Consider the following 13,038-nt stretch of genomic DNA (forward strand, 5'->3'; position numbering starts at 1 on the left):
TACAGTTAAAGTAAGGAATCATGTTTCACTTACTTCTTAAACGATCTGGCATCCTCCAGCTCCGTTGTTACGTGCCGACTGGTTTTTGAACCTACTGGTTTGGCTACGCGTTTAGATGTTATTAAGAGAGTAATCCTACTTGGGCAATGTGCTAGAAAACCTGACAGAACTATGTATTTCACGCTACGCCACCAAAAACCAGTTGTCTTGGCTCACCCTGAACCAAAAGATGTTCTTGCCACTGACGATTTGCAATTTCATGATAAGTAGTGAAATCAGTAGCGGCATTTGACAGCTCGGTTGGCCGACGGCGTAGCGCCGCCGTCTTATAAAGTTTTGCTATTTTGCTCGACTGCGGGTTCGAATCCAGGTTGTGGCGATCTTTTAATAAACGTATGTTCTTTTATTTATTTCTTTATACGTGGCAGTGATGTAGTGCTCACTTATACAATCATAATCGCTGCATTGGATATGGGATGCATTTTGAACATTTTCAGCAATATGTTTGCGAATGTGTGACGGATCAGGTGACCGAGGCAGACAACATCTGCCGCTGTCGGGGCAAAACAAACACGCACGCGTAGCCAAACCAGTAGGTTCAAAAACCAGTCGGCACGTAACAACGGAGCTGGAGGATGCCAGATCGTTTAAGAAGTAAGTGAAACATGATTCCTTACTTTAACTGTAGCCGCAAGGAATCATGTTTCACTTACTTCTTAAACGATCTGGCATCCTCCAGCTCCGTTCCTCCAAAATACGCTCGCTCCCGTGGGCGTTCCTCCAAAATACGCTCGCTCCCGTGGGCAGCTACTTCCGTTTTCGCTTTCGTGTTGTGTTGCGCCGTTCGTGTTGCGTTGCGGCATTTGCGGTTGTGATGTGGCTTTTGTATTTTGTGTTTTGGCGTTCGTGTTGTGTTGTGGCGTTTGCGTTTGTGTTGTTGCTTTTGTATTTGTCTGAACCTTCTCGGCCACCGTACTTTTCAAAACATTTATTTAATACACTTTTCAGTAGAAATCTTTTCCAGAAATGTGTCCTGATTAAATATTATCAACAAATGTGTGAGACAACCATACAAAGCAACAAGCATTTAGTAGCTGGATGGTCTGATACAATATTTACCTAGATGTCACAATACACATTGTAAATTGAGTGGTTTCCATTTAAATTACAGAAATTAATATGTACAATGTATTGGTACAAAATACTTATATAATTACAAACAAAAATGTCTCTGGGCCTTGAAATGTCCAGTGAAATAAAAGCTTTCTATTTGTGGGTATAGTTATTGTCTTTTACAAGCAATATGTTTGTGTATTTTGTTGGTATTCATCAGGCTTTTCCTCCATTTTGAAAAGAACTGCTGTTTACGGAGGCTTTCTTAACTTCTATCCTCATGGACTGACTCTCAGCTCGTGATTCTAGCTTCACTCCACCCGAGATCCCCAGGGAGCCCAGCACAGCCTTCCCCGTCTTCAGGCTCTTGGACATCGGGATGCGAGTGAGCCCCGTGCGAGGTGCCTGGGCCTCGTGCCCAGTCTGTCGACAAAAGGAGAGATTGCAGTTGCAGGAGAATACAGACACGAGCACTAGGGTAAATAATGGAAAAGAGGCTAAATAAACATTATAGCAGCAAAACAAAAAACTCTTTCTAAACAGTGTAACTAATCATACGTGTTATATAAGCTGTGTGAAGGAAAAATGCAATTATTTATACATTCCCTCACTTCAATCCCATTGGGCGAGCACTTCTCGGGGCTGTTTCAATGTGTTGTTAATGGTGCAGGGCTGCTTTGTGTCAGCCAGAGGGCACTAAGCCTCACCGGGCTGTTTGTGAATGTAAATACTGTGTAACAACTCAATTACATCGTGAGTTGCAAAATGCCACATCATTAGCTCTGCTGTGCTGAGGCCTGTGAATATGAAAACAAGAAGTAGCATTTCTTTTGACCTTTTACAGGAGCATTACACACTCTATCCTAGTAAATAAAGGAACATTAAACAGCGCGTTTTTACTTTAACACATTGTGTTCTGTAACACATTGTGTTCTATATCTTGATATAGCTTGTTCAGGTGCTTCAGAGCCACAGCAGTGCAACTCAATTAAAGATGTATTACGTCATGTTACTTATTCCTTTTTATGATGTATTGATGCAGATTGATGTCTTTGCTAGCAAGTACTTCCAATGGGCCGAGTAATTTGTAGTTATGTGTCTCAAAGAATGGTCAAATTCATTAAGGTTATCAAGCCTAACGTTATTCTATACTTTACTTGAACAGAACCTCCAAGCCGAACCTACCATGCTTTGTGTTGGTCTGGAGGAGTTGGGTGCAACGGGGGAAATTGTGATGGTGCTCATCACTTTGCTCTGTGTGCTCCTGGCAGTAGTCGTAGTGGTGGTGGTGGTGGTGATTTGCCGCGGGGAGCGTAAAACTGTCCCGGTTGACAAGGTCATCTCCCTGCCCTCTGTTGCGGCCGGCGCCGGCCTGACCACGACCTTTGGGCTCATGCTGTTGGCTAGGTGAATGTGGATCTTGTTATCGTCTGTGGTCGTGATGTAGCTCGTGTTGGCCTGGCCCTTCCGTAAGGGCATCGGGACCATCTGCTTCTCGGGGGTAACCTTGAACACAGCCCGGCCCATGGTCATCTCCTGGGGTTCCGGGGAGGAAGCACTTCTGACCGTCATAATGGAGACGGGGGACAGGGCCCTCCCCGAGGCGGAAGAGGGGACTTGGCTGTTTTCTGGAGACTTGGCTCTGGATATTGTCGTGATGGTGACCGGAGACTTGGCTCTTTCGAGGCCCTGAGCTCCGTTGGTGGGCTTTCTCTTGTGGTTCGGAGCAGAGTAGGTGGGAATGATTGTGATTCTTGATTTTGGTTGAGATGGGTTGGGGCTCAGCGGAGCTGAGCTAGAGAAAGAGTGCTCAGCAGTGGGGCTGCTAATCTCAAGAGTAGCCGTGTTGTTTTGGTGGTCTGGTGTTACGTGAATGTGCAAAGGCTGCCCTTGCTTTTGCGACATTGTCAATTCAGAAGTCATATGCACACCGTTCATTTGCAGATGCTTCCCCAAGTTGGTCTCTTGATGGGCGTGGTCCTTTTTCCTCATCCAGGGAATCCAGGACTTCTTCACGCCCAGGTCGCTGCCGGCCGAAGGGCAATGCTCAACACCACTCTTTTCTGTTGGCTTCTTTAGGTACTTCTGTCTGAGGTTGTTCATGATGTGATTCTCTTCTTGAACAGATTTCCTGATGAACACAGCTGGGGTATCCTCTTCCGCTGGCTCAGTTGACAAAGCCTCTGTCTGTACTCCAGTGGAAGTTACCGCAACGTCCACTATTCTCCTCCCATTCAAACTGGGCCTCAGCGCTCGACTGTGGCGCTTCGCCATCTCCAATTCTTTGGTGAGATGGAAAACTTCGGTGCCCATGTTCTTGGCCCTCTCCTCCTCTTCCAAGAATCTCTGCTGCAGGACGGAGTAATCCACCTGCAGCTGAGAAAGTTGGTCTTCCTCGTGCATCAGTTCGTGGATCTTCTCCTTGAGGGCTACGACGTCTGCCTGCAGTTCCCTGGTTTTGGCCTCCTCTTTTTTGCACCGTTGTCGGAGGTCTACCTCCTGGCTCTCCTCCTCTCCTTTTTCGACGGCTTTGTTTCGCGCAATCTGACCCCTCATTTCTTCCACCTGTTGGGAGAGAATGTTGGCTTTGTCTTGTTCGGTCAAGAACCTCTTCTCCAAAATGTCGTACTGATCTTCTGTCTTGATCAAATCTCCCTCGACTACTTCAAGTTGTTTAAGGCGATTTTTCAGACGCTCGATTTCAAATGTCAGCTCCTTGACTTTTTTGTCTTCTCTTCTGGCTGGGTCAGACATTCGTCCCAGTTCACATTTTACTGAATTCACTGATAGCTTTTCTGCTTGCTCAAAGCCATCCAACCGTTTTTTCATTTGACCAACCTCGGAACTAAGATCTTTAGTTTTATCAATTTCGTGGGTCAGTTTAGTACCAAGCTCTACCTTTTCTATGGTTAAAATCTCTACTTTGGTTTCCATCTCTGATTTCATCTTCAAGAGCTTTTTGCTTTCCTCTATCAATTTTTCAGTCACCTCCATGACTTTGCCCTGCTCATCTTTGAACATCTGACTCAAATCCTCCTTTTTCTTCTCATCTGACTTCATTCTTTCCATTTGGGTCTTTCGTTCTTCCATCAAAGCAACAGTCAATGATTTCAGCTTACTCAAGTCATCCTTGAGGCTCAGCTCGGACCTTTCTAACTTAAGTTCAGACGACTCAACTTCTTTCACGCGGATCTTGAGCGCTACGACCTCATCTGAGAGCACTTTGGTGAGGCCCTTCTCCGTCTCCAGGGCAGTGTGTAACTTTGCACATTCAGCCTTGTTTATGCTGAAGGTACCCTCGAGTTTCTCCAGCTCTATCATTCTTTTTTGGAGCTTCTCCACTTCCAGCCTGAGGTCTTTGCTCTTACTATGCTCTTCTTGTAGCCTTTTTCGTAGCTCTTTACACTGATTTTCAGTCCTGGTAATCTCCTCATCCTTTCCCTCCATCTCCAGCACATGTTTCCGCAAGTTCTCCAACTCAGTGGTCAAGTTGGAGTTTCCAGACTCTCCTTTTACAATCTTCTCCCTCAGCTCCTGCAACTCTTCCTCAGATTTCCTCAAGGCCCTGTTGCTCTCCTCGAGTTCCTCAACTTTATGCGTAAGCCCAAGAACATTGGCATCGAGTTGACGGCTGTGGATCTCCCGAGTGGCCAGCTCGGCACTCATCTCCTCATGTTGTTGGGTGAGTTTGGTGGACTTCTCTTTGAGCTCAGCCTCCAGGCTCAGCACCCTGGGGCCATGCTCCTGACTTTGCTCCCGGGCTTCACTCAGGGCCTGCTCCTGCTGCTGGAGCTGCTGGCTGAGTTCCTGCACCCGCTGGTTCTGTTGGTCCATTTGTTCCAGGTGCTGCTGACGCTCATTGACCAACATCAGCGTGAAGGACTTCAGCTTGACCAGCTCTTCCCGCACCTTGGCCAGACGTTTAGAGTGCTCCTTCTCCTTTTTAACCTGATAGGCTTTCTCGTTCTCAATCAAGCGCTTCAGTCTGAAATGCGAAAACAAGGAAAAAGCGAAGCATTAATTTGGCTTTTAATTTATTTAGAAGCCAGAAACTTTGTCTGTGTTTGCCATTGTGTGCTACCAGTATGAATAACTTACGTACCCAGTTAATGTTTCAATGCTAGAGTGATTTCAGCACACAAAATGTCACCAACACTCAAAGCCATTTCTATCTTTCTTTAAAAAAATATAGTACAATCAGAGTACATTTCGCATAAAATATATAATACATATAATGTATGTAATGCTACTATAACAAACAAGCAATACAATCAAAAGAGAAAAGTGACAAATATTAACACTAAAACACTCAATGTATCAACATCCCACAAAGACCAAGATCACAATCTGCTAGTTAAAGTTTCACCCTCTCACCAAGGTGTCTTCTTTCTGCTCAGCTTCTTTCTATGCGGCCATTCTCATCTCTGGCTCAAACAAAATGAATGCAAAGCAGATTGGATGCAAAGCTGTATCTTTTCCTCTTACACTCCCAGGCACTCGTGATCTTCATCATGCACGTTTTTTGCATTGCAAAACATTTTTGATGTTCATGGCTGGACAGAGTCACAAGATCTCAAAAACTTTACTACAACCACATTTAAAACTTACCCTAAACGGATGCTCAATAGTCAGCACAAAAACATTGTTTTCCGAATGCAGGATCCTCTCAGAACGCATGAGAAATAGCCGGTTTCCTTCTTTTATACAAATCCTACAACATCAGATTCCATGCACGGTATAAGGACAATGAAAGGGGAATAAACACAGTTGAGCACCATCGGACCTCTAGTGAGTGATGTCACCTTATCCATATACGGCAGAATGTGTGTGTGTTCTCCGGCTTTGGACACTGTGAAAGGGGTTGGACCCTTTCCACAGGAGGAGCTACCTTGAGAAGCCCCAATTGTCATGCTTTCATAAAACATGGAATGTTTTGGGGGAAAACAACTACGGACAGTTTCGGGGTAAAAAGGAACGAGTAACTAGAAACGCTTATCTCAGACAAAATCAAGTTCAGTGTATGTTTGGTGCAAATTATATTATATTTCAATATTGCAAATGATATGGCCTCTGCAGACTGAAAGCATTACTCTCACTTGCACAGTAGACCTGCTGTAGGTCCGCTGGAGCGGAAACTGAACTTGAACTGGGTTGGTCGCTGAGTCTGAATGTGATGAGGAAAGCAGATATGGCCGAGTTGGATGTCCCCCTTGACATAAAGAAGATTTGCTACAAGGATATGTAACCAAAGATATGTGTTTATAAAGTGCTACACCCTGTCCTCCGTATGGAACTGTATAGACAACCTTAATCTTTTAATCAACTGTGGTTTTCACAAGTCAACAGCAAATTAATTCAGTTTGAAACGCTAAATGCCGAATGTCAGTGTTACAGAAAATATCTACATCGATTCATATCGCCAGCAGTCTTCTTTGCCAAGTGGGATCACTTTGCTCTGGCTTCTGTACGAGGGAGCCATCCAGATCTCAGACTGTGACAGTCAGATGTCACTGATACAAACTGGCCCCTTCATGAGAGGGTCAAAGTCATGATGTCAGTGGTATTGGGCTTCAGTGGTCAGTGACTCTGTCTCTAAGGAAGAAATAACTATGGACAAATTGGCTGCGTGGAGTCGTCCTCCCAAGGCACTGCAGGTTTAAGAAAGTTTGAATGAGGATAAAACTTTGTGTACGTGCAAGAAATTAAAACACATTTCTTAAGCAAATACACAAGACTACATCCACAAGAGACCATTTTTTTTCATCATGGAATAACATGTCATCCCATTTGTCCTGGGAAATTTGCTGTGTATCCTGTGTGCCTGAAGGCCGGGGGACTGAGGCGGATTAAAACTGTCAAAGCATAGTCTTGCACGTTAATGACTTCTCTTGACAGAGGACGACCCTTTTGTGTTATGCTTCTGTAATAGTGAACAGTAGGCAAGTCCGATGAGGAATCAGATACAAAGTGCACATACAACTATGCAGGACAAACACAAGAGGTCTACACAGACGGTGGGACACAGTTTTCAGTTTTATTTTTTCATAAGCAATTTCTTTCAATGAATGCACCTTCTAGTTTAAGTCAAGCCACTTGAATGACCGAATGTAAATTCCTCTCTTGTCTCAGAGGGTGTTAAAGGCTACCAGTCAGAAACAGCTCCTCCGGTGCCCGTCCCGTGCATTCCTGCAGCTGTTTGGCACGCGACCGTTGACTTTTCTCTCTTCACTATCACCCCGCTGGCCCGGGGGAGGAGATCGCATTGATAAAGACGAGATGATGGCATGCTTTCGTCTCACCGAAAAGAGCGCACATAAAAAAACGGACACCAGACACGGTGGCGATGGCGGTAAAATGTTCGTGCAAAGAAACTAATGTTTAGGATCTTTTTCAGTTTGAAATTTTGGTTTTGTCCGTATTTGGCCTACTGGTGTAAGCTCCCCCATTGAATCACCCGCTGGGTTTCGCGTTGTTCTATGCCAACAGATAGAAGCATCCGGGCTCGGGCAGGTGCTGACAGATCGAGACCCAGGAGGGCTCATCCCCTTCACCCTCTCTGTGAGGTGACGGAGGGCGAGCTGTACGTGAGCCAGGGAACCTGCTGGAAACTACCTGGCATGAGAAGGAATTCCTCACATGTAAAACCAAGGATCAAGTAAAGGTTAAATGGTCGTTCACTTCGTCGACAGTTGCTCCAAACTGAAGGCTAGCGTTGCTGTTTCCAAGGTTTTGATACTATGTCTCAGCTTGGCTGTAAGGATTTCAATGTCAGTCCTTTATTTCAGAGACTTCCTGACTGAAGTAACTAACTGAAGGGGGCAGCGTTTCCGAAACCATTTTCTAAATGAATTCATGGTTCCCCGAAGCCTTTTATCTCGAGGTTAGGTTTTGGAGGCCTGTGTGCACGTTGATTTACAACCAGGAACAAATTCTTCATTGAAACGTCTGGAATCATGACCACCGTCTCTTCCCTGCCGCGGGAACCAGCCGCAGGAGTATAGCTGTGATACTGCTGCCGCCTCTCCTCCAGCTGTCAGGGCCGCGATTTAACCTCCACGGCCCGTTTCCTGTGTCCTGAACTAAAGCCCGGGAAAGAGCAGCAGCCGGTGCTTCTGCTGTTTGAAGGTTTGACAGTTCTTGAAATGCGGCATACATGTGGTGTCTGGTCTGACTGACTGTACACACATACGGTACATAGCATACGCCCTTCCTCTTCCTCTGTCTGTCTCCCTCAGACTTATTAACGTGGATGTCATGTAGTCACACAGACCAATTTACAATAAGGCATGTGCAACAGCCAATGCAACTCTTTCATGGGTGCATATTTTATTGAGTCGCGCCTCCTCTGTCATACACACTCACAAGTACGCTTGTTTGATCTATGTGTGCGTCCTCCACACACACACACACACACACACACACACACACACACACACACACACACACACACACATGATGCAACCATCCCCTCTCCCATGTTGGAGGCTTGTGTATGTCCCTCTTACTCCCTACACCAACCGTTCGTCTCCTCGGGACCAACAAGCCGAGCCGCGACCTCGTTGATGACTTCATTTCAGGAGGTGATGTCATGAGAGAAGCCCTGCGGTCCTTCCCTTGTTTTTCTCCGGGGGCCTCGTCTGCTCCCCTCTGTACCCCTGACCCTCTGTACCACTTCCCCGCTCCACCCGCCTTCTCTTCTCCATGCGCCGTGTACCTCTCCCTGTCGAATGTAAGTATGTCGAGGTTATCACCCCCCCTTCTCCTGTTCGCACTTATTCACCCGGCTGATGAGGCCATCTTTCACACATTCTCAGTTGTCCATGCATTCCTTCACCGCTCTTCCCCCCCCCCTCGATCATCTTACCTCTCACACTTTGTGTTCCTCCTTCCCCAGTTTGCCCTTTTCACCACTTTCACCCGTTTCTTTTTTTTTTTTTTTTTGACAGCAAATTCTTAATCTCCAATAGCTCCCTCCATGCTCCCCTCACCTTTCTCTCTCCTGCTCCAGGAGGTTGGTGAAGTCGTCGCTCTTGTCCATGTAGTCGGCGTGCTTGCGCTTCTCCGAGTCCAGCTCGTGGACGGTGCGGCGGTGGGACTTTTCGGCGAGCAGCAGCTGACCCAGCATCCTGCGGTACGTCTCCTTGTGCTTCTCCTGCAGACGCTCCAGCTGGAGGCACACAACACACATCAGACGGCCGAACAACACACACCTGAGAGCCGAGGACGCATCACAAGTGGACCTCATGTGCCGTTTGTGCGACATTTCGGGCGGCAACAATCATGTTCAGGAATGTCATGGATTTTTCAGCATGGAACTGCTGTGACCGACAGCTGCAAAGCTGACCTCCACCATCGGCTTTTGGTAAACGCCGGGTCCGTGCGGCTTGCTGCCAGCGATGAATCCGTCCCTCTGCAACGCTGAGAGGGCCGAACCGGGGGCCGAACCATAACGTGACTCAAGGTCCTCTGGGACCGTCTGTTTGGACTTTAGCGTGCAGATAACATCTTCTCTGGCCTGAAATCACACAAAGGATATAAAGAAATACAACCCATACGCCATTTGATGCCTTGAGGAGCAAAGTGTGTCTATTCACTCGGCTTGGACACATTTTTGAAGAGTAACAGATGTATTCGTCGCAGATATTCAAATATGTTAGATAAATATTATTTATGTTAGTTTAAAAAACTCAAAAGTGTTATTCATGTGGCATTTTGCCCTAATTCAACACATCCAAAAGTCTTTGAACCCTAGTAGCATTTGCTTCATGGATTCCAGATTTCTCCAATAGGCAAAAATTTGCTGTTTTCTGGCACGTTTCAACTGCCATTTTCCACCACAAGATAGAGCTAGTGTGCATGAAATTGTGTGCCGAATGTGTACCGACTTTGTGTTCATCCACACCCACAGGCCCGTCATTATTGCACACACCCTTCCTATTAGGTTTAAGGGGTTAGAGGTCAAAGAGGAACACCCAACCCACCTGAATCTCTCCTTCCATGATCCCCAGTAGTTTTAACAGATCCTTGTTGGACAGATCCATGATGTTCGCTCTCTTTTCTTCAGCCTCAGGGGAATCAAGCAGTAGCTTCTCTTTGTTTGAGATGGCCTCCACCTCTGAATGATCCTCGCCCTCCTTCTGCTGGACTTTGGCCTTCAGGCTCTTAACGGGTAGATCCTCTTCCTGTTCCTTGCTGATGTCGTGGTCAGCCTGCGGAACCCCGAGCACCCCGTTAGCCGGGGTCTCTACTCCGCTGCTTTTGGACCTCATCTTTTACCTGCACCAGCAAAAGAAGAAACATGATTTCACCTTTTTTTTTTCCATAGATAATGGTACCGCTATTATTATTATTTTATGGCAAAATGTGTTACTGTTGTCCACATCTCTTTATAACTTTCTTGTCATTTTTGTTCCATTTGATACATGAGGTGTTAAATGGTCACTGCATTTCATGACTTTGTCCCTGACCACTAACTCACCTTGATCCAATGACATGTACACCGGATGACATTTTTATATGTAAGATGAAATACATGTGTGGATAAATACCCACAATTACCCAGCAGTGTGCGCATTCCTGGCACGCACAATGCCCGGATCACGCTGAGTGTTGATAATGTGAAAGCACATTTGTGGCACTCCTGGGTGTCTTAACCTTTGTTAAGCACTCCTTTCAGAGTCAAACATTTTGTTCAGATGCCGAATATAAATGTGTTGTTGCCCTAGGTTTAACATTTATAACAAGTGACATTGAGGCGGCCTGTGGCATTTCTTGAATGCTTAAACATATAATGAGCAAAGCGAATAGAATTGAGGACTTACTGACATACATTGTTTTGCTAATAGAGGGTCGGCTGTTCCCCCACCCGAACCCTGAGACGCTGCGCAAGTGCACAACGTGATTGATTTCAGATATGACATCAACAGCGCTTTTTAATTACAAACAGAAAACAACACCCAAGCCCCCAAAGATGTCACGGTTTGGGTCTGCTCTGTCTTATTTTGTAGTTTTCATGTCTCTGGTGTTCCTGGGTAACTTCACTTCCTGCCTTGTCCTGTCTTCCCTTGTGATTGTCTGCCGTGCTTGATCGTTTCCACCTGTGTTCAATCACCTGCACCTCCCTTGTGTATTTAAGCCCTGTGAGTCCCTTGTCTGGTGTGGCGTCATAACATGTCGTCCGTTCATGTGTCACGTAAGTCAAGTTTGTGTTTTCAAGTCCAGGTCCCTGTTTTGTTTGTTGGTTTTGTTTTCTCCTCCTTCCTCCCCTTTTTGGTGGGAGCGATTTTGATTTTGAGTTTTGACTATTAAAGCCCTTTTATTTTTCATCAACTCTGCGTTTGAGTCCTCCCTCCTTGCCCTCGACCGCGTCCCCCCCTGACAGAATGACGCCACCTCCTAAGGACTCAGCAGGGTTTGACCCAAGAAACCCATTTTTGGGAACTCGCCTGGCGTTTGGGGACCCACACGGCACGCAGCTGGCTGCCCGGCGCAACGCCAACCCTGGCTCAAAAGCAGGCTCCAGGCAGCGCCCCGGTCACCGCCCTCGCCGCTCTCCAGACCCAGGTTGGGCCTCGCCGATGGAGGCCAGCGTCCAGCCCCCAGTCCTCAGCGCACGCTGGAAACAGGTGCTGGAGCTGGCCGCCCGCCTCCAGGCCAGGTACGACCCCCACGCCCTGGACCTCCGCATTCGGCGGCAGCGACGGCGCCAACCACGCCCGTCTCCGCCCGAACCGGCCCCAAGACCCACGCCCCCAGCTCCAAGACCCACGCCCCCAGCTCCAAGACCCACGCCCCCAGCTCCAAGACCCACGCCCCCAGCTCCAAGACCCACGCCCCCAGCTCCAAGACCCACGCCCCCAGCTCCAAGACCCACGCCCCCAGCTCCAAGACCCACGCCCCCAGCTCCAAGACCCACGCCCCCAGCCCCAAGACCCCCGCCCGTTCCGGCCCCCAGAGCCTCGCCTCCTCCCGTTCCGGCCCCCAGAGCCTCGCCTCCTCCCGTTCCGGCCCCCAGAGCCTCGCCTCCTCCCGTTCCGGCCCCCAGACTCCAGTCTCCGCCCGTTCCGGCCCCCAGACTCCAGTCTCCGCCCGTTCCGGCCCCCAGACTCCAGTCTCCGCCCGTTCCGGCCCCCAGACTCCAGTCTCCGCCCGTTTCGGCCCCCAGACTCCAGTCTCCGCCCGTTCCGGCCCCCAGACTCCAGTCTCCGCCCGTTCCGGCCCCCAGACTCCAGTCTCCGCCCGTTCCGGCCCCCAGACTCCAGTCTCCGCCCGTTCCGGCCCCCAGACTCCAGTCTCCGCCCGTTCCGGCCCCCAGACTCCAGTCTCCGCCCGTTCCGGCCCCCAGACTCCAGTCTCCGCCCGTTCCGGCCCCCAGACTCCAGTCTCCGCCCGTTCCGGCCCCCAGACTCCAGTCTCCGCCCGTTCCGGCCCCAAGACTCCAGTCTCCGCCCGTTCCGGCCCCAAGACTCCAGTCTCCAGCCCCGTCCCCACGGCCCCCGACCATGACCCCTCCAGGCCCGTCCCCACGGCCCCCGACCATGACCCCTCCAGCCCCGTCCCCACGGCCCCCGACCATGACCCCTCCAGCCCCGTCCCCACGGCCCCCGACCATGACCCCTCCAGCCCCGTCCCCACGGCCCCCGACCATGACCACTCCAGCCCCGTCCCCACGGCCCCCGACCATGACCCCTCCAGCCCCGTCCCCACGGCCCCCGACCATGACCCCTCCCTCCCACCCTCTTGGGACCGCCTGGAAGTCGGTCCTTGAAGGGGGGGTGGGGTCAGGGGTTGGGTCGGCGCCCCCGGCCACGACGACGCCGGAGCCGCACAGCTCGGCGCCCCACGCCACGACGCCGCCGGAGCCGCACAGCTCGGCGCCCCACGCCACGACGCCGCCGGAGCCGCACAGCTCTGCGCCCCACGCCA

General features: G+C 49.3%; 1 protein-coding gene across 1 annotated transcript in view; it reads right to left on the reverse strand.

Moving 5' to 3' along the window:
• filip1b (filamin A interacting protein 1b) overlaps nt 1-13,038 on the reverse strand; it is a 20,689-nt gene continuing 7,651 nt past the window's right edge. Inside the window, exons 2-6 of the mRNA XM_037485986.2 lie at nt 10,095-10,389; nt 9,458-9,628; nt 9,102-9,280; nt 2,299-5,098; nt 1-1,536 (exon numbers count right to left, since the gene is read on the reverse strand). Of these exons, the coding sequence (XP_037341883.2) occupies nt 1,330-1,536; nt 2,299-5,098; nt 9,102-9,280; nt 9,458-9,628; nt 10,095-10,382 (3,645 nt within the window). The 5' untranslated portion in view covers nt 10,383-10,389 and the 3' untranslated portion in view covers nt 1-1,329. The remainder of the gene's footprint in view (nt 1,537-2,298; nt 5,099-9,101; nt 9,281-9,457; nt 9,629-10,094; nt 10,390-13,038) is intronic.

The sequence above is a fragment of the Pungitius pungitius genome, chromosome 14 (genome assembly GCF_949316345.1).
Source record: "Pungitius pungitius chromosome 14, fPunPun2.1, whole genome shotgun sequence".
In the NCBI taxonomy this organism is placed as follows: Eukaryota; Metazoa; Chordata; class Actinopteri; order Perciformes; family Gasterosteidae; genus Pungitius; species Pungitius pungitius.